The sequence below is a fragment of the Scardinius erythrophthalmus genome, assembly GCF_964197995.2.
Source record: "Scardinius erythrophthalmus genome assembly, chromosome: 3".
Classification (NCBI taxonomy): Eukaryota; Metazoa; Chordata; class Actinopteri; order Cypriniformes; family Leuciscidae; genus Scardinius; species Scardinius erythrophthalmus.
Genome location: NC_138223.1, coordinates 3,752,811 through 3,774,752, shown reverse-complemented (window position 1 = coordinate 3,774,752; position 21,942 = coordinate 3,752,811). Strand labels below are relative to the sequence as shown.

At 37.1% G+C, this 21,942-nt stretch overlaps 1 protein-coding gene across 2 annotated transcripts in view; it reads right to left on the bottom strand.

Moving 5' to 3' along the window:
- Window positions 1–21,942, bottom strand: part of gpc6a (glypican 6a) — a 223,758-nt gene that overhangs the window by 53,341 nt on the left and 148,475 nt on the right. For both annotated transcript variants that reach the window (XM_081362083.1, XM_081362084.1), the window contains exons 5-6: window positions 6,056–6,186; window positions 513–656 (exon numbers count right to left, since the gene is read on the bottom strand). In XM_081362083.1, the coding sequence (XP_081218209.1) occupies window positions 513–656; window positions 6,056–6,186 (275 nt within the window). The remainder of the gene's footprint in view (window positions 1–512; window positions 657–6,055; window positions 6,187–21,942) is intronic.

The window sequence follows — 21,942 nt, the reverse complement described above, 5'->3', positions numbered from 1 at the left end:
AGCGAGAGTGTTAGTCTGCTCAGTTGCTTACTCATGACACATAGCAACACAGCTAAAAGTATTCATTTGATTGAAATTAGCCAATCAAATTAGTTGCCACTAGTGTCGCAGAAACTACATACTTCACCTTTAAGAAGCTGGTAACACTTTACTTTAGGGTCCAATTCTTACTACTAACTAGTTGCTTATTAGCATGCATATTACTAGAATATTGGCTGTTTAATGCCTAATCCTGCATGACCTTGTTCTTAATCCTACCCAATACATAAACTTAACAACTACCTTACTAACTATTAATAAGCAATAATTAGGAGTTTGAGACAAAAATCACAGTTAATAGTGGTATGTGTTCCCCAAATTAAAGTGTGACCAATAAATGACATGTTTCACATTTTTGCATTGCCACCAAAGCTTTTCCCATGGCATTTTCCTGGGTCTGACTTTCAGAGGTCACCGCTGCCCACCCACGCCTGCCCACACTGCCCCGCTCTGCCCTCCTGCCACCCACTCACCAGTCTGTCCAGGCTGGTGCCGGCTGCCGTGGTGGGTCTCTCTTCGGGGCTGTACGGTCTGAAGCGACTGTTGAACACATCCGAGATCCCGCGGGCAGATCGGCCCATTCCAGCTGGTTTGGGATGACCGCATCCTTGAAATACCTATAATTACCAAGTGGGAAGGCATCAACCCGTGTGGTTAGGGTATAAAAACAGCTGAATGTGAAGAGTGTGTGGTGTCGTGGAGCGTTCTTGAAGGAGATGACATATTTTGCATTGAATTGTTTATTGCATGGGAATGCATATCCCAGGGAATGCATGAATGAAAGTGTTAATGTCGAATGCAGTGTAGGTCGCTTCGGATAAAAGCATCTGCATAAAAGTTTTAAGTTAATTTGCTCAGTGTGCACATTTTGAGCCACGTTTTGTAAACACCATGTCCTGATATAACAGGATGCCTAAAGCGTCAAACAAACTCTATACAAGTATATGAATACCTACCAATTTGTATGCATGGTTGCATTTTAAAATGCACACAACCACAATTCATAATGCAATGAATTACATCAAGTACATGTCAGATTCTCAATGTTGCCACAAGAGGCGCTACAGTGGACATCAGCATTAACTGTTAGTTCTTCTTATTCATATTATCAATAAATCCCAATATTTATTCAAAATGAATTTGGATTCATCATATCAGTGTTGCCACCACAAGTCAATTTCACATGTACTCATAAAGCCCTTTATAAAGATTGTTTCAAAGCAGCTTCACAGTGTGTTAAAGGAGAACTCCGGTCAATTTTAACATTGAAATTGCAGTCAGACATCTACTGCAGTCAGATTCACCCGTGTTAACTCTAAAGGAATCACTCACATTGGCTGTGCACTTGTAATGACACATCAAGGATGTTAAGAGAGTAAAAGCAGGTTTAAAATATGCCCCATTGAAGTCAACAGGGTGCAAATTTTAAAAAGTGGATAACATGGTGTAGGCAACACTGATTTTTGTCGTTGTTCTCTGTATTGACAGCACTCCAAATTGACAAAAAAAATTAGCTCAATGTTAAAATTGACCGGAGTTCTCCTTTAATGTTGCAAAATTCATCAATTACGAAAAACAAATTCAATATCAGCTGTAAAGCAGCAACAGAAGACAATAGTGTCACTATGTATGAAGCTCAACTTAGTTTAATGTTGATTCAGTTTAGCTCATCAGAAGACAATAGTGTCTTTATTCAGCTCAATTCAGTTCAAGGTTTGTTATGATAGAGTCAGTGCAGTCAAATCAATAATACCTCTACAAAATCCCATTCGCAAAGTTTCCTATATTTAAGTGCCTAAATTGCCATGCATATTAACACTTGCCGATTAAACAAAAAAAATATAATTCAATGCTAAAGGACCCATTACAATTCCAAAGAATTTAAATTGGATTCCACTGATCGAATCCAAGGCAAACACTTAAAAAATGCGTGGCATGAGAGAAATAACATATGCTTTGCATTCACATGCATGCTAACGTCTCGTAGATGCAATGAATTGTGGGTGAGCTGACAGTGATGGAACATTTTAATGCCACGGCTGGCTCTTATGGCAGGATGTTGTCTGCGCTCTGATGTCGGACGATCTGTCACTATGATTATCATTCAAAGTCTCTGGCTGACATGTACACACTGATGTTCATGACTGCTGTGCATTTTCAATCAGGTCCTCCTGCTTTCCAGAAGCTTTTAATGTAACAGCAGACCACAGCACTCAAAAGACAGGCTGTGCTTATTTCTTTCCTTCTTTCACACTGGTATTTGTGGATCAAGCCATATTTTATTTTGCGTACTGCCCTCTGTGTGGAAGTCCATCAGGGATACATGGCTAATTTCCCTGAAAATGACAGGCTCCTCTTGAAAGCTTTTGTACCTGAGCTGTGGCTTTACAATGTGGGCAACGTGCATATTAATCAAAATTGTGACCAAATGTCTGTAAAAATGTTTTTCATACTATGGGAAAAATTCATCCGTGAAATTTCGAACATCTGTAACACACACACACAACACACACACAACACACACACACACATTATACATATATATATATATATATATATATATATATATATTAGGGTGCATCAAATTTGAATGGGAAATTTTAATTTCAAAATATCAATTTGGCTGGCATTGCATTTTGTTCCAATTAACATAAAAATGACTTTTGCAAAGTTTTGAGGAATTCCATTGAGATTTAGGGGTGCCACCTAACACATGAACTTTGGCGAAATTTCAAAAAAATTTGCAATTTTTAGTCTAATTGCCAAAAGGTTGACCTGGAAATGTTGAGTACAGTGAACTTTTATACAGTAACATGTTCTATAGGGTTATCAAAGTAAAAGTTGTTTGTTTGAACCCTTTGGGCAACTTGGGCATTTCTCAGAATTCAACTTTCAAGATTCTCCATTCATTTGTCCTATAGACAAAATGAATGGAGGTCAATGGGACATGTTCACGTGGCATTACCCTGTTAATTTACTGTAACAATTACAATGCTACTCTCAATACACATGAGACATCTACAGTGGGGAGAACAAGTATTTGATACACTTCAGATTTATCAGGTTTTCCCACTTACAAAGCATGTAGAAGTCTGTAATTTTTATCATAGGTACTCTTCAACTGTGAGTGATGGAATCTAAAACAGAAATCCAGAAAATCACATTGTATGATTTTTAAGTAATTAATTTGCATTTTATTGCATGTCATAAGTATTTGATACATCAGAAAAGCAGAACTTTGGTACAGAAACCTTTGTTTGCAATTACAGAGATCATACATTTCCTGTAGTTCTTGACCAGGTTTGCAAACACTGCAGGAATTTTGTCCCACTCCTCCATACAGACCTTCTCCAGATCCTTCAGGTATCTGGGCTGTCGTTGGGCAATACAGACTTTCAGCTCCCTCCAAACATTTTGTATTGGGTTCAGGTCTGGAGGCTGGCTTGGCCACTCCAGGACCTTGAGATGCTTCCTACGGAGCCACTCCTTAGTTGCCCTGGCTGTGTGTTTCGGCCCATCTTCAATGCTCTTACTGAGGGAAGGAGGTTGTTGACCAAGATATCGCGATACATGGCCCCATCCATCCTCCCCTCAATACGGTGCAGTCGTCCTGTCCCCTTTGCAGAAAAGCATCCCCAAAGAATGATGTTTCCACCTCCATGCTTCACGGTTGGGATGGTGTTCTTGCGGTTGTACTCATCCTTCTTCTTCATCCAAACACAGCGAGTGGAGTTTAGACCAAAAAGCTCTATTTCTGTCTCATTAGACCACATGACCTTCTCCCATTCCTCCTCTGGATCATCCAGATGGTCATTGACAAACTTCAGACGGGCCTGGACATGCGCTGGCTTGAGCAGGGGGACCTTGTGTGCGCTGCAGGATTTTAATCCATGACGGCGTAGTGTGTTACTAATGGTTTTCTTTGAGACTGTGGTCCCAGCTCTCTTCAGGTCATTGACCAGGTCCTGCCGTGTAGTTCTGGGCTGATCCCTCACCTTCCTCATGATCATTGATGCCCCACGAGGTGAGATCTTGCATGGTGCCCCAGACCGAGGGAGATTGACCGTCACCTAGAACTTATTCCATTTTCTAATAATTGCGCCCAGCCTAGCATCCCAGCCTTGTGCAGGTCTACAATTTTATCCCTGATGTCCTTACACAGCTCTCTGGTCTTGGCCATTGTGGAGAGGTTGGAGTCTGTTTGATTGAGTGTGTGGATGGGTGTCTTTTATACAGGTTCTGAATTTTTGTTTTAGATTCCGTCTCTCACAGTTGAAGTGTACCTATGATAAAAATTACAGACCTCTACATGCTTTGTAAGTGGGAAAACATGCATAATCGCCAGTGTATCAAATACTTGTTCTCCCCACTGTATACTCTGACTCTGAATATGTCATTGTCCACTCTAGAATACTGTTGATGTTAATCTTAATAGTTTAGCTAACATAGATAGCTAACTGTGGTTAGCAAACTGTTGCTAGCTAATGTTAGCTAGATGTAATGAGCACCAAATACCTATAAATATGACTTAAATGACTTATGATAAATAAGTATACAAAGACAAAATTACAGATAATTATGTAATAATACATACCCAACACAGAAAGATCACCTCAAACAGAAAGATAATCTCAGTTTTCTTGAGCTGTAGTATTGTTTACCTCAGATCTGCATTGTGACCATTGAGCACTGTTAAGCACTTTATCCAACGAAACCAGATGTGCGGTGGCACCCCTAAATCATCATGTACTGGAAAAATATTTTGCATGTGTTGTTTCTACATATATTGGAACATTTTTAGCACCCAGCCATATCAAAATTCAAGAATTGTGTTTTTTGATGCACCCTAATATATATATACAGTATATATATATACATACTTATATATATATATAAGAGTTCAGATGCAAAAGCCTCTAAGTGCCATCTGAAATTTTCTTCTAGAATGATCATTTTTATAAAGCTTGTATATTTAAGTTCAGTAATTTCACTTAAATGACAATTAATAGGTAATTTGCATTGCCATTTAAGTGAAATTATTGAACTTAAAAAATTATTGTAGGTAAAAGGCGTCTTTGATTTTATTTTCCTGGAAACCACTAGATGGCACAAAATCTTGCGCAGCATTTTCCAAAACATCCGCTTTTCAAGATGCACGTGGAAATTTTGTCTGATCCTTGACGTGATCGTAGGCAGCAGAGGAAAGTGCTCTGTGATCTAATATTTGATGTTTCTTTTGTTTTTTTTTTTGTTATAGATTTAAGTAGCAAATGAGAATCGATAAAATTATTAATTGTATTTTGAGACAAAGGTCTTGTTAATGATTTTCAGATTTTGCTCAAGGTAATTAAAGAAGAAGATTTTCAACAACAGAAGAATATGTAAAAGTGTGGTATTCGGGGTAAAAGGCGCCGCTTCTGTCGAGGCGAAATACACAATAATTAACATGATAATAAATATCTGGCTGACTTTTCCATTTGTTGACATGACATGGTTAGATTCAGCTGGGAAATATCATGTATTAAGTTGGGTGTTAACCTTAGAAATGATCACCATGTATATAATGAAACCGTCATATTTAAAAATATGATATTTATCATATCATATAATAACATATCATTTATTGTTACATCTGTAAATCTATATTAAATAATTATGGGATCTCATTTAGTGCTTTCAGAATCATTTACTTTTTAAAATAATTCTGTTTACGTATTAAGTTTTTTATATTAACATATTTTAATGACTGTATTTATCGAACAAAAAAAAAATGTATTCATCAAAATAAACAAAGAGTGATTGTTTTGAACAAGTATTAACTATAGGAGTAGTGAAAAGCATATTTCTTCATAAGGTGTGAACCATATATTTATTTATAAGTTCACCCAGAAAATCCTTTAGACACATGGAATTGCTACAGCTTGAGGAGCTTTGGCCCTTGATATTTGTGTGAACATGCAGGGGCATTAATGCCTGCCTATATACAGTATGTGTGTGTGTGTGTGTGCAGGCATACCTTGTTTGAAACTTGTATGCTGTTGTCCTGCATGGTCATGATGGCCTCAGAGATCTTTAAATCTATCGGCTCTATGACGGCCTCGATGTTAAAGGGCCCCGCCAGTCTGTCAGCCACCAGCAGCATGGCATCTGTCACAACACGGGACAACAAACACATTCACATATCAGATCTGAGACCTGCAACACACATGCAGTGATGCCATGACCCCTCGCACATCTAGATCCAGAGGAAAATACAAAAATTCAATATGTTGAATCTTACTGGCCATATTTAGTCAATTGGAAAAGTAAAAAAAAAATGCAATAAAAAAAAAAAAAAATTATTTGGTATAACATGCATTAATTGTCCACAATAATTGATCTAGGAACGTCATTTTGATGTCAAGTTGACTGTAAATATTGTCTGTTATGCAATCAAGCAGATTATGCAAATTAAAAAGCTATATTCTCAAAGTCTGAGCTCAACAGACGACAATTAACATGTATTATCCTCAAACTAATCTTATTAATATGCACACGCATGCCATTAAACCAGATGAAGTGTCCAACAGATGGACTCACGCTAAACATGAGGCTAAACAGGACCTCAGAACGCGGCTCGGCTCAATCCACGTTAAACTTCCCGTTAAAGTTCAGCGAGTTGTATATCCGACTGTCACACGGGCATAAAAACATGTAACGTATTGATTCAATTAGTGTCAGAGAATTGATTTTACCCTTGAGGTTTTTCCCTTGCGCTCATATTTTGAAGTCTTGAGACGTATCGTTTCTCTATAATGTCCCTCACAGCTAAACAAACGGAGAGTCATTATGTGTTTCTCGCTGTGAAAGACAGTTTGTTAGAATAAGTAACACTGGCAGGGCAGTAATGTGTCCAATTCCCTCAGAATCACCCTGGAAAATGGGAAGATGCCAAAGACACTGCTTGTGTGCAGTAATTAAACTCTTGATTTGTCTCAGCTGGTTGTTTGAAATTGTGTATTTTGTGTGTTTCGGCTGTGTTTTTTTCCTCATAGTCGCATGCCGAGAGCTAACAAAAAGTGGCACTTTATTTATTTTTTTGGCATGAAACTATGGTAAAACTATGTTTTGTCGTTTTTTTGTGTGTCATAGCACCATGGCTCCAAGTATACAAATTGGAATAAATTGGCATACATGGTATACCTGCCAAAAAGTACTATCATGCTTTTTTAAAGATAAGGTACTGCATAACAAAAGTGTGTTTTTGGACATTTTACTGTGGTTATACCATGTTTAACTGGGTTTCAAAGAAAAAGTAGCACTCTGAGTGATAGCACCAGATGGTAAATCTACACCTTGAACTATATCATGGTACTGAAATTCATGTACCATAATATATGACACTCTATGGTACTTTATGAAGAGAATACCATGGTACTAACATGGTGCATGTCAGAAAAAGTATCCGAAATACTGTACTGGTACTGTAATATCATGGTAAAAACATAGTAAATAACATTCTTTGAAGTATTGAGCAAGTGCCATGGTATTATGACAACCATCGCTGCACTTGTTGTTAAGGGTCAAGTTCAATATTGTCTTATTAAATCCACGCAGTGAAAAAAAAAAAAAAAAAGAAAGAAAATGTATAAAGGCCTGATATTAAAAAAACAAACTGATTTAATCTTAAATGATGACAGTTCAATCATCCATCACACAACACAATAAAAATGACAAAAAAAAAGTTACAACAGTGGAAAAAATAAGACTGAACGTTTCATTAAGACATTAAAATGTCACATTTGAAGGTTATGCTGGCTTCAGAAAATTGCAAACAAGCTTTTTCTGGCTTCGGATGCCTTTTGTAGATATAATGCAATCTCATTGTAATCAAACTATTTAAGCAGATAAATCACGGACATGTACTAATTAAATGTAGCTAGGAAAAAAGGCTTTGAAATTTGAAAAGATTTTCACAGTAAAACTGAGGTGAAAACAGGACAAACAAATAATAAGCGAAGACCTCTGAAGATTCATTCAGGGCAGTTTTGCATTACAGCGCTAATTTTTCCAAAAGCAACTAAAAAGCAATTCACTTCACCAAGCGACCGATCCCTGGATACAGTTTTTGTGCATTTATTTATTTTTGCAGCACAGAGCAATTATGCTAAAAGACCATTAGCATGATCAGAGAGATACCGAATGTACTTCTATGATAACAGGATCCGACTGTTAAGCCTGCAGTGAGACAGATAAGCCAGGCGCAGGTCCGAATGTTGTTTACTCGGACATCATATTTGAGGTGCAGCGCGTTACTTTATGGATGATAGCACAGCAATACATCTGATTCCTGATGAATGTAATCTGGTAGGTGCAGAAAATACTGCAAAATATGTTCAACCTTGACATGAATTGTCCTTACAGAGGTCGTGAGCGTAGCAAAATGGCTCGTGAGAGGAGACGATTGCGTTGGAAAAGCAGTAATGTCCATCTATCACACACATCTGCATGGGTCAGGCTGGTGGAGATGGAAAGACCAATCACAGAGTAAACAAATCACTCAGAAATGGCCACTTTCAGTCATGTCTAAAATATTCATAATAATAATAAAATAAAAAACATTTATCACCTTTATCACCTGCACATGAAGCCTTTCATTTTATATTATCTAAATGTAATGTTTTAATATTAAATAATTTCATGAATATATATATAGACTATTAATTAATCAGTTTTTAACTAAATTATATGTGTGTGTGTGTGTATTATAATTTATATTTAATTTATTAATTTATATTTTAATGTATTTATATAAATATAAAATGAAAACTGTTTTTTTTTTTTTTTACTATATTAGCATGTTATTTTTGAAGCAATGTGTGGTTACACTATTTTAAGGTGTCATTATTACAGTGTAATTATATATTTAAGTACTGAGTAATATTAATGAACTACATGTACTTACTATAGGGTTAGGGTAGGATTAGGATTTGGTTGAGGGTTAGTTGCATGTAATTATGCATAATTATTACTATGGTAAGTACACGTAACATGTAACAAGGACACTGCAAAATAAAGAGTTACCCAATGTGTTAAAACAAACTGGTTAAAAATGTATAAAAAACAGAATGTTGCACAATTTTAAAATATAAAAAAATACAAAATAAATTAAAAAAATAAAGCTTGATTTTAAGCTTGTTTGGTGTGTGTTGAAAACAGTTTAAAAACATAAAATAGAGTATGTAAAATATACTATCATAATAAAATATTAGAGTATTGGTTGCATGTTTCATTAACCCAGAAGCTGTGTAATAATCAACCAAATGCAAAAAGAATTTACAATGGACTAAAAAAAGTCACTTTGACTCCTCGTTTTAGAAGGCCAGATGCTACTGATCCCTGCCGTACAGTCATAACGGCTCGCTGTACCTTCATATCATATCAATGTGATAATATTACATATACTGCAGTGAAGAAATAAAATCAAACCTAGCCTGAAGTATTCCTTTCCACAGCGTATGATAATTTATTAATGAGCGCCATATATAGAAGCTCTTGCTGAATTGTTAATTATGGAGCCAGTTGAGTGAGAACGGATATCACATTGCAAAGTTCATTTTATGCACTCGGAAAAAAACGACGTGACCAAAATTTACTTGCCTACATTATTCATTATCATCCTCGACTTCCTTTTCGCTTCATAAAAAAGGGCTCTAGTTTTCATTATCACAGAACGAAGGGTGACTTTACTCAGGTGATAGCACGAGGACGAGAAGCAGTGGTACATCATCACCGTCGAGCGAATTACTCTTGAGTGGACCGGGGCACAAATCGATGCTGAAGATAGATGATTCGCCAGTCGTGCCATTAAACCTCAGTGTTATTAATTTGCGCTCACATGGAACCTATTAGAGCAAACTGGAAGATGGCATTGATCGGTGCGAGCGGCGAGAGAAAAAAGTATTTGATCTTTTCATTAGGTTTCTACTACCCCTCATAAATGCCCCTGGATGCAGTGCATGATGGAGACCGTGTTTCATTCACGGACAAAACAGCGCACAAATGACGCATTTAAGACTTGATTGACAATTAGAGGTGCATTGTGGGAAAGCTCACGGCGAACGAGTGACGGTGCACGGAAACGGTAGTGGCTGAAGAAATGAAAACTTGGAGGGCTTTATTGGCACGCCTCGCTATACCGTATAGGTCAGTCCAACGTCAGTGACTCGCTGGAGAGAAAGCATTTACATGGCATTTTGAAGGAGGTGAAAACGCAAGCTGGAAATCTGAACGCCGCTTCAGGGGAAACTTGATCCTGTAATGTGATGGACGAGTAACACTCTCAAATATCCGTAATGCCAAGACTCGCTGTAATGCGCAGATTCACTCAAATTTAATGGTCAATTTTTCACATCAGCGTGAATCTGTAATCTCGTGAAGAACCGTCCGTGGCATATCTCAAAATCAAAGAAGAAAACAGGAGCATTATAAAGATTTTCACTCTGATTCTCTTACTGTAATGCAAAACATCTCATTGCTTTTTTAATGAACATCATCCTGTATAAATGCGTGCATGTTATTAATCAACATAATATGGAAGATTAGTCCAAATAGTTCCCAGTCATGCATGTTGAAAGGTGTCTGGATGTTAAAGTGTCCTGTGGATGTCTGGACAGACCCACGACCATGTGTCCGTATCATTTGTTTAATAATATCTGAGTGAGGCAGAATTTGTTACAGCAGGTTTACATTGAACCTTACATTAAAGTAATGATGGATTTTCTGGAAGGCTATTAAACTCAGAGTAAAAAATAAAAAGGCAGTTGTGACCATTTCACAATGTAAATTCTCAAATCGTGATATTACTTATTTTAAACATCATATAATTACCTATTATGTTTTTTGTTTTGGAGATGGATAAAAAAACTTCCACACTGTATGCAATGCATGTAACTATATAGTAAAAAGATAAAATGAAGTAAAATAAAATGAAGAATGTTTAATACAATAACAAATTAATAAATGCTTTGCTACTGAGGCAATGACTTTGACTGTATGATAAAATGACAAAATAAAACAAAACTAAATAAAATAAAATAAAGAGTTTTTAATAAAATACTGTAGTATTTTTACTGTTAAAAAAAGCATCCATACTGTAGGCAATTAATGTAACTATATGATAAGATGTTAAAATAAAACAAAATAAAATAAATATATTTTTTTAATAAAATAACAAATAAAAAATGCTTAAATATTATAGGAAATGAATGTAACTAGGCTATATGATAAAATGATCAAAAAAATAATTTTTAATAAAATATTGTAAAAAAATACTGTATAAAAATAAAATAAAATAAAACAAAACAAAACAAAACAAAACAAAACACTGTATGTGTGAACAAAGGAGTCAGTGGTGGTTAATGTAGTAGTTCAATACTGTCTTCTTACCACACATTTAATGCAAAGTATGCAAATTAAGACAAAGCATAAATTACGATCAATAGGCTGAAATTTCACTTCCTGTGTGCAGTAATTAAAAAACACAATTCCATAACGACTTCCTCCTTTCCTTCCTCCGACATCCCCTAAAGCTACAGAGAATATATGAGCTCTACGACCCGTATTAATTACTTTAGTGCATTAGCTCCCCCAAACTGATTCAGATTCAAACGCAGAAGGACAGAGGACAGCGCTTCGTCTCTGAGTGTGTGCTTTAAGGCTTGAAGTGTGAGTTTAATCACGGCTCTTCGCACCGGTGTGAATGGACCCGCTCGCCGACACACTCGCTCTTTGAAGAGCACTTCTGTTTGTTTACTCTGAGGACTCAGATTGCTCGTGATGCTTGGTTAGATTTCCATCAGGAGCTCGCTGGAGGTCAGAGCCGAGGTTTCGGCTGGAGACTGTGAAGTCTGTGAGAGCCGGACACCAGTTATTGCTTTCAGGTGCTGTTCTAGAAACTGCTCAAACTACTCCAGATGTGCTGTTTGATGGCTGAAGGTGTTGGGGCACATCATGATAAAGTACATTTGGAATCATCAAGATATGATATATAAAGGGATATATTAGATTAAAAGCTAGGCGATTTCTTTGACTGGAAAAGAGACTACAGACTGCAGTCAACCACCATCAAGGTTAATATTTTTTTTCCCCTTCTGGCAAAAAATAAAATGTTCAGGGTAAAGATAAAAATAAGGATAAGAGATGGAGGCTAGGGCTCTATCAAGGGATTTCACGGACAGAAAGTGTTAAAGGGGTGGTATAATGCCCTTTTTACAAGATGTAAAATAAGTCTCTGATGTCCCCAGAGTGTGTATGTGAAGTTTTAGCTCAAAATACCCCACAGATATTTTAATATGGCATGTTAAAATTGTCACTTTTTGAGGGTGAGCAAAAACGCACCGTTTTTGTGTCTATACCTTTAAATGCAAATGAGCTGCTGCTCCCGGCACAGGGGGCGGAGCTACAACAGCTTACACTCATACAGACATGCACTGAAATTTTCAAAACCTTTTAGCCTTTTATGTTCAAACTGGAGTCAGTCAATGATGGAGAGACTCAAGAAGAAGTGACAACATTCAGCGAGGGCAGCGAGGACTGTCCTCCAATGCTCTCTTAAGACTAACGTGGCCCTGATGCATACACGCCTTTCTTGGCTCACAGTTGACGACAAAATCAAACTACGATTAACTTTAATATTGTGGAATGCAGTATTTATGAAACAGCCACAGTTTCTCTCTGAGCAGCTTGTTTTTGTAGGAAGTGGACACCTATATGCCACCAGGCAGGCACTAGGTGGTGACATAAAACTTCCGCTTCCCAGGACAAATTTTCTGAAACGCACATCACTTTACAGAGCAATATCTATTTGGAATCGACTCTCTGTCTCATCACGCAGAATTCAGAACAAATACAAATTTAAGAGGACAGTAACCCAGGAACTGCTGCAAATGACCTCGTGAAAGCTGGAAATTGTCATGTTCTTTCACTTGGTAATATTTTGAATGTAATTGCAATGTTTGAATTCTCTTGATTGTAATTTGTGTTGTTATTGCTTTGTGTAATTTTATGTTGTGAATATTTTAAAGAGGACCCCAGGAAGATTAGCTGCCATTAAATGGGCCGCTAATGGGGATCCTAATAAAACAATAAAAAATAAAAACATGTAGAAGCAACAGGACATTTCTGAATGGTTAGTTAATGAATTTATGTAGCTGATGTGTAGTTATCTTCAAGTCATTGATTAGCATATTCTGTCTTGATAATCTATAAATTGTGTTTCGGGGGTGGGGTTTATGTAAATTTTAGGGTTTGTGATGTCACTAACCCGGGAGGAATGTCGTGCAGTCCCGACCAGACGTTTGTTGTAGTCCTTAAAAAGCGATTTCTGTAAAAACAAATCTCTCCCTTTGCTCTGAACTTTGAGTGTTGAAACTTTGCAGATGTTGTTTATGATCAAACAGCAACATTACACACTAACTAAAGTTAGAAAAGTTAAATCATAATCAAACACCCCTTTAAGTACACGGGGCGAATCTCTAGGCATGTCTGTCGTGAACTACAGCGCAGAAACGAAACCACGGGTCGGATGGCTTTCATTCGCTGGGAAACATCAGTTGAAGGTCTGTCAGTGTTTGTACAAAATGTCTCATTCGGAAAGATCAAGCTTTTCTGTTGACATAAATAACTTGGTGGAGAAAAATCAAAATTGAAACCGCCAGTTTATGACTTCCAAACAGACCTTTTCAATCAATTGGCGAAGAGGCAATCGACTTCTGATTTATGAGTCACAATGGAAAAGATGGAGATGATTTTACATTTGACAATGAATAGAATTGGTTAAAACAAGCAAATGATTAGGTCGGTTTAACCCTATCATATTTGATACATGAAATTATCAAAAAGATCAAAACTTTGCTGAAAAACCTGTTGCACACAGTCTACATTCCTTCGGTTGTCTGAGTAATAATTTATAGTCTTTTAGCAAGTAAAAGGTAATCACATATTTATTGCTGCGAAATCTTTACTGATTTTTAAACGTAAGCATAACTTAATATTGTTAGTAATATTTTAAGATAAACACTTACTGGACTGAAGTAACTTAGATTTACTTGATTCTCCATACATAATTTTTTTAAGAAAAATCATGAGTAACAAATATGATCATCAGGCTTTTGATGAAGGTTTTTAATTACCATTGCATTGCATTATATGTTTTAAAACTACAAAGCTAGTGATAATACAACTAAGCATTAAATATGATCTTACTAAGAGATATAGAGTGACGAATGATATTTCTGCTGTTATAAATTTACATTACAAGCATTAGAATTCCATCTTACTTTTTGGGCATATAAATATTAGCATATGCACCAAATTGCATATTTTTGCTAAGTTTTGGTCTCTGAATGAAACTGAGGTGAACCGAATGCCATATTCTCCTATATCATATATGAAGCCATAAAAGTCTGATGTATCAAATATTAAACAGGTTCAATAAACACTAAAAAAATGTATATTACAAAAAAAAGAAGAAGATTGACTATTATTTCATATATCAGAATTTACAGGGTGAAACAGTAGATATTTGTTTTACATATGAAACTGTGCATGCATGTTTTTTGCAATTTCTGTAATTATGTCCCAATTCAATATGCAATCTGCGGAAAACCTGCAAGACAAACTCTTGAGTTCAGGAAAGAAAGAGCAACAGAAGAACCCCTCGAGTGCTTTTCGCTTGTGTCAGTATCAGATGTTACATCAACAAAGCATGTCAAGTACTGTCATCATTTTCCACTTTATTATGAACACGCGTATCACAGAAAAATAACAATTTAGCCAGCGCCAGATGAGCCTCAACAGACTGCGTCCTGAAAATGATGAAAAATGAAAAAAATGAAAAAATGTACCCACTTGAAAGTAACTAAGATTCACAAACCGGGTCTGAGATGATTTAATTAGTTGATTTGGACAAAGACACTAGTGGATCATACTCAACAAAGTTAATATGAGCCAAACATCAGCCGAAAAAAAGCCGCAACTGCGTAATTGAAGTAATTGCTTCCTAACTGAACGCAGAAGCGAAGAAGCGCAGAAACGCAGCTGCTCCATTCAAGCGCTGAAGACCTGATGTCAAAGAGCTCAAAGCTGTTGTTGTGTGAGTGTTTACACAAATGTGTCGAAGAAAACAAGCCATTGCAAAATGACACAGTTGGTGCTCAGATCAGTGCAGAGAAACGTCTTTTGACATGTCAGAAAGGAGAAAATCACTGACTAAATGCAGGGTCTGTAGACTGAAAATGAAATAAGGCTTCACTGTGGCATTTCTAAGAAAACGGCACACGAGCAGAACGGAGAGCGGACGCCTGCTGTAATGCGCAAAAGCCTCTTTATGAGAAGCACGGATCCTGACACAGAGATTCTGTTCTCGCGTGCTGGTTTTGGACCGAGACACACACTTCAGATACACACTGATCCAGCACGTGTATAGCAGACCTGACGGATATGTCGACAGTCCCTGAAAGAAATGTGCAAAGGCGTTAAAAGACCACAGAAACAGAGATTTAGAAGTTAGCGAAGTTCGAAACAGAACCCAGCACAGTTCAGTTCAGATGTTAAAATGTCGATACTTAAATGATTACTGTAAATTCTGCAGACTACTTTCAATCAGAGAGCTTTCCCAATCTAGTCATGATTACATTTAATAATTGGTTGGTTAAAAAACATTGTGTCCTTAATGGTAGATTACACAAATATGTCCTGGTTGTAATTCCCACCCAAAATAAATGGAAGTAATAAATACATTTTGTATTGGTTTTGAGAATTATTTTATTTATTTTTTTGCATTGTGACAGTATTTCCATGACTATTAAAGCCTATTTACTCTAAAAGCAAAATTCGTAACTCAAAAAAAGAAGGTTGTTCCATTCATATGAAGAAAAACAAGCTGAACAAAGAGCAAATTACAGCAGTTATACAGCAGCAAGGACAAGGGAGAAAAAACACAAGTAAATGTGTCGAAGAAAACAAGCCATTGCAAAATGGCACAGTTGGTGATAAACGTTGTATGTCAGAAAGGTGAAAAACACACTATATATTTGTTCATTTATTCAATTAATATATAAAAATGTAGTACCATATAACTCACAAAACCTCTACGTAGGAAATTATTTAGAAAAATGGATAACTTGCAAAATATCTTTAGGGTCCATTTATGACACACACACACACACACACACACACACACACACACACACACACACACACAGAATGATGTGGAAACTTTGGTCGTCCAACATCAGGTTTGGTGATACCCACCATCACAGTCCATTTCATATGTGAAAAGCTGTAGGTCTATGGGATTTAAGGTTGTGTCTGACAGACATTAGATCTCAGCATCTCCAGGCGTCTATTCTCTGAGGATTACATGGGGTGCTGAACGTGGGTTTGCTGTTTATTGTCAGTCTGCATATAAAGGAGCGTGTGGGAGGTTGCTGGATCCCGGCAGGAATAATTAGTCTCTTAAAATGATGGAGCTGTCTTCATCGAACAAGGACAATTTAGACTTCATCATGAAATAATTACAGAAAGGATCATCAAATACTGAGAATGCACAGTCACAGTCATGTTCACTCACAGGTACTGCTAAACGGAGCGCCGTATGCGTCTCCACACACTGAGTTTAAGTTCAAATATTACAAACTGAGAAGAAAAGTTCCCCTTTTCTCCCATGATGACCAGCTGTTTACTTACATCTTCAGTTTACAAATGCCATGCATGCTTTCAAAGGCTTCATGTACGCTGTAAAACAATCATTACTCTCTTGGGGAAAATCTCAAAGAATTACATCCAAAACCACTTATATGTAGAACATGTAGTGTTTTTTCGTTTGCAAATTCCATGGATGAACATATAATTGCAATATACTTTGCTGAAATTTAAACTGTCTAACAGCTAAACAGGCTTAAAGGAACACACTGACTTTTTGGGACTTTGGCTTATTCACCGTATCCCCCAGAATTAGATAAGTCCATACACACCCTTCTCATCTCCGTGCGTGCCGTAACTCTGTCTGACGCACCCACCGCTAGCCTAGCTTAGCACAAAGACTGGAGGTAAACGGCTCCAGCTAGCATACTGCTCCCAATAAGTGACCAAATAACACCAACATTTTCCTATTTACATGTTGTAATTTGTATAGTCACAGCGTGTACAAATAACAAGGTCACATGAGACACAGCCATCTTCTAACCATATACATACTGGGAACTATATTCTCAGAAGGAAAAGCACTGCTACTTCTGCGGCGTGATTTACTCCAACTCTGGCGGTGTCTCATGTAAAATTGTTAGCGTTATTTTGTCACTCATTGGGAGCAGTATGCTAGCTGGAGCCATTTACCTCCAGTCTTTGTGCTAAGCTAGGCTAACAGTGGGTGCGTCAGACAGAGTTACGGCACGCACGGAGATGAGAAGGGTGTGTATGGACTTGAATAAGCTAAAGTCCCAAAAAGTCGGCGTGTTCCTTTAATGTATTTCAATATGACATCTGATGGCAAACAGACTCAGACCACTAGCGAGAGCGCTAATCCTTATGATTGTTGAAAGCACTTGTACTCACAATAAACATTTCTAAAAATATATAAATGAAGACAGCTAAGAGGTGTCTGCATCTCGTCTTCATTGTGAAGATTAAAACACAAGATACTAATAATTTATTCTCATCAACTACAGGCAAGATATTCTTTTCAAATACAGTGGGCTGCACAAATACTGGCATTCCTGGTAAATATGAACAAAACTGACTGTGGAAATGTGTTTTCATCACATTTCCACAGGTTTCCACAATTTGCCTTTACCCTCCCTGTATTTCATTCAAAATATGCACAACAAATCCGACCTAGTTAAAGTCAAAAGAAAACTTTTTTCCCCCTGAAATATTGTCATAAAGTCTGTTTTTGGTTTCCTTTTCACTGTTCTGTTCCTGTCTTGCCTGAGTTTCTAGTTAACTAGTTTCCACACACCTGTTTCTATTCACCTTGATTTCCATGTATTTAAGCCATTCTGCTCCTTTGTCGGTATCGTCTATGTAAACGTTGTTGTGTTTTATGTGCTTTATCTACTTTTACATGCAATTCATTCAATCAGCGACTGCATATTAGACTAAAATCTTGGTTACACTTTATTTTAAGATGTCATTATTATAGTGTAATTAAGTACTGAGTAATATTAAGAAACTATATGCACTTACTATAGGGTTAGGGTAGGATTAGGGTTTGGTTGAGGGTTAGTTGCATGCATTTATGCATAATTTACTGTTATTACTATGGTAAGTACATGTAACATATGTAACAAGGACACTGTAAAATAAAGTGTTACCAAAATCTTTTTTTTTTTTCTGAAAGTCTCTTCTGTTCACCAAGGCGGCATTTATTTGATCAAAAATACAGTAAAAACAGTAATATTATGAAATATTATTACAATTTAAAATGGCTGATTTCTATGTGCTTATATAGTAAAATGTAATTTATATCCTGTGATCAAAGCTGAATTTTCCACATCATTACTCCAGTCTTCAGTGTCACATGATCCTTCAGAAATCATTCTTATATGGTGATTTGCTGCTCAGGAAACACTACTTAATAAATATTTATTTAACTGGATATGTATTTCCCTAGCTGTGTAAATTGATTCTTCTAGAACACGAGATATTACCAAAAATAAGTCCTTAACACAATTAGTGCTGTTTAATGGCATCCGGAGAACTGCTTTCAACACCAGAACTTTGGACTTTGCCAATTATTGACTAATCAGACCCAATTTTCCAAGCTCAGACATTACTGAGGGCTCGATGGACCTCGGAAATGAAATTCTCACCGCAGAATATTCACACCGGTCTTAATTGGTCAGTTGGTCTCACAAGTCAGTGGAGAATCTGATAGTGTCCCAGCCGGTAAGAGGCACACAGATATTCATGGTTGGCCAGCTGTGGATAAAGTGCTACATTTTAATGATGGGATCGCTGCACCTCTTTCTCCAAAGCTCTCCGGAGCGACGGGAGTTCAATGTGTTTTAATAAGATGTAAATGTATTGGGGAGACTACAGCTTAACTTGCTAAAAAATATCAGCGCTATATCTGCAAGTCAACACACAAACACAAATATGTTAATACACTTCTCATGCTGCGTTTGAACAGAACAACAGGAAAGTCTTACATGCAGCCAGTTTCATTTTTCTTGCATTTATGGGCCATTTGCATTTACAAGGTGATTATATTTGACCACAGCAATGCAGATATAAAAGTAATTAAAAGTGAAGGTTCGTTCTTGACCCTTTCATTTTAATTTGCCGGCTTGACAATAGCTCAACTGTCTGCTAAAGAATGCTTATATATCTGGTCTGCAAATAAGCTTCTTTTTACATCAAGGGTGTGATCGCCTCACATCTTTAGGCACATAAACTGTGACAAGCCTCTGAACACATAACACATGCTTAGCTATAGAGGAGATTGACTTCTCTGAAACAAACTGGTTTCATCATGGTCGGGGGTAAAACTGGAAAGAGCATTTGCTGCTAAATGTCTGTCATTAGCATTTCAGTGAGAGTGTGTTTCAACAGCCTGAACCACAAATATGTTGATTGAACCTTTCCTGCAAGAAAACAACCATTTTCCTGGTGAAAAAAAAAAGCCACAAACGCTTGGAACACAACAGCTACACACTAACAGAAAAATGTTCTGGAAGATGGACAGGTTATCATTGGCCAAAAGCTTTAACGCAAGCATTCCCAAATCCAAAACTTGTCTGATTTATCATTCAGTGTGTTGCACAACAACCCAGATATTGTCTTTCTATTTACTGCATTTCCAGTTATTTTCAGCATTGGAAAACAGATCGTGATGTCCCATTAAACAGCTGATGTTCAGAATCTGGGCTGATGTACACAGCTCCCCATGATAAAAGCTAGCGTGTGTGTGTTAGCTTAACCCGCATGGCTTTGCAATGAAACAAGCCACTGAGGGGGAGGTGAACGCAAACAGCCATTAGAGAGCTGTTTACCAAGACACTCCTGTGGACTGAAGCCAATAACAAGCCAAGTCCAGCACTCAAGATGACCAGACTCCAATTCAGATGACAAATATTAATCTCATATATTACACAGACTGATTCAGAGTTTAAGAAGAAGCTTGTTATCTTCTAATCTTAACAGTCTAGACATTAATCACCTTTCCATCTCTGGTCCAGCATGATCACACTATTCATGTACCGTAGTAGTCTAAGGTGCCACGGAGAATACCGTGGTACTTGTCTAAAAAAAAGCATGATACGCATACAAAAAAGCATGATATTACAATAGTAGCATGCCAAAAATTGATTTAAAAAAACACCTTTGATTAAAAACAGAACCTTTTTTTTTTAAATAAACTACTTTTATTCAGCAAGAATGTATTAACTTTATCAAAAGTGAAAGTAAAGACATTATGAAAAAGCATAAAAAGATGCATTTATCTATATTTTTTTTGTTCCATGGCGAAAAAAAAGCTCCCATCATTTTTCAATCTTTCTATTCATCAAATAATCCTACAAAATATACATATTTCACGGTTTCCCCAAAAATATGAAGCAGCACAACTGTTTTCAACATAGATAATAATCACAAATGTTTCTTTAGCAGCAAATCATCATATCAGAATGATTTCTGAAGGATCATGTGACACTGAAGACTGGAGTAATGATGCTGAAAATTCAGCTTTTATCACAGGAATAAATTACATTTTACAACAACTCTTCTAAATTGTAATAATATTTCACAATTTTACTGTATTTTTGATATAAATAAGTCCAGCCTTGGTGAGCAAAAGAGACGTCTTTCAAAAACATTACAAAGATTGTATATATATATATATATATATATGGACCAAAACACGAACTCAAAGCTGTGTTTTTTTGTGTGCGTATCTGTATGTGATTGCGTTGATGGTATCCTGTCCTCCCCCTGTCCATCCTGAAACATTCCCAGTAATACGAGCGGTAATCAGAAACTTCTCCCAACTGTGAGATGCACTTCCAGTCCAACTCTCTGTCAAAACACATTCCCTGTGAGTCTGGAGTCTGAGAGAGGAGGTGGATATGGCCCTCAGCACAGCTCCAGGGCCCGGGGATTTAAATGACGCCGGGCAAAATCATTTGCAAAGTGTATTTTCATAACTGCATATGTATTCATGTCTATGGGAAAGAAAACAACATGTGCAACCAGCCCATTCTGCCAATGAATCAGCTCTATATCTCCAGAAATGATCAAAATAGGCAGGACTGTTTTCTAATATTTACATGTGAACATTGACAACAAAACATCGCAAACAAGAATAACTGCTTATCATTGAGCATTTGCACAAGATTTAGGAGCATCTTTAATCAAAAATAAATGTAAAGGTCGACTGACAGCACTTAAGTGACAAAGCAGGAACGATAGAAACTCTCAGTGAGGGCTTGACTTAAAAAACAGCTCTATAAAATGCCATCTTTCTTAATAACAAACCGCAGGAGGAATCACACCCACTCATGGAGCAGCGGTGAGACGTGTGTATGAAGTGAACACCAGCCGCGCTCGTATTTCGGTCCTCGGCTGTTTCTCTGTCAGCCAGGAGTTCAGGATCTGGTTTGTACCTGTCAGATCTGTCACCGTTTACCATCTGCGACTCAATCACTTGGAAGAAAAAGAGGATAGAGATAGTGCTCGCTCAAGTACACCAGCCAAGAGTGTGTGTGTTTCAACCTCGGAGGTGAAAGCGATAGAGACAGTCGTTTCAGAAGAAACACGGCCCTTGAATAGAGTTTAAATGTGCTGAGAGGACGAGCATCAGACTCCACAGAGACTCCATCACTTCTCAATGACGGACGCTCTCCACCGTCTATCGTTCTGTTATGG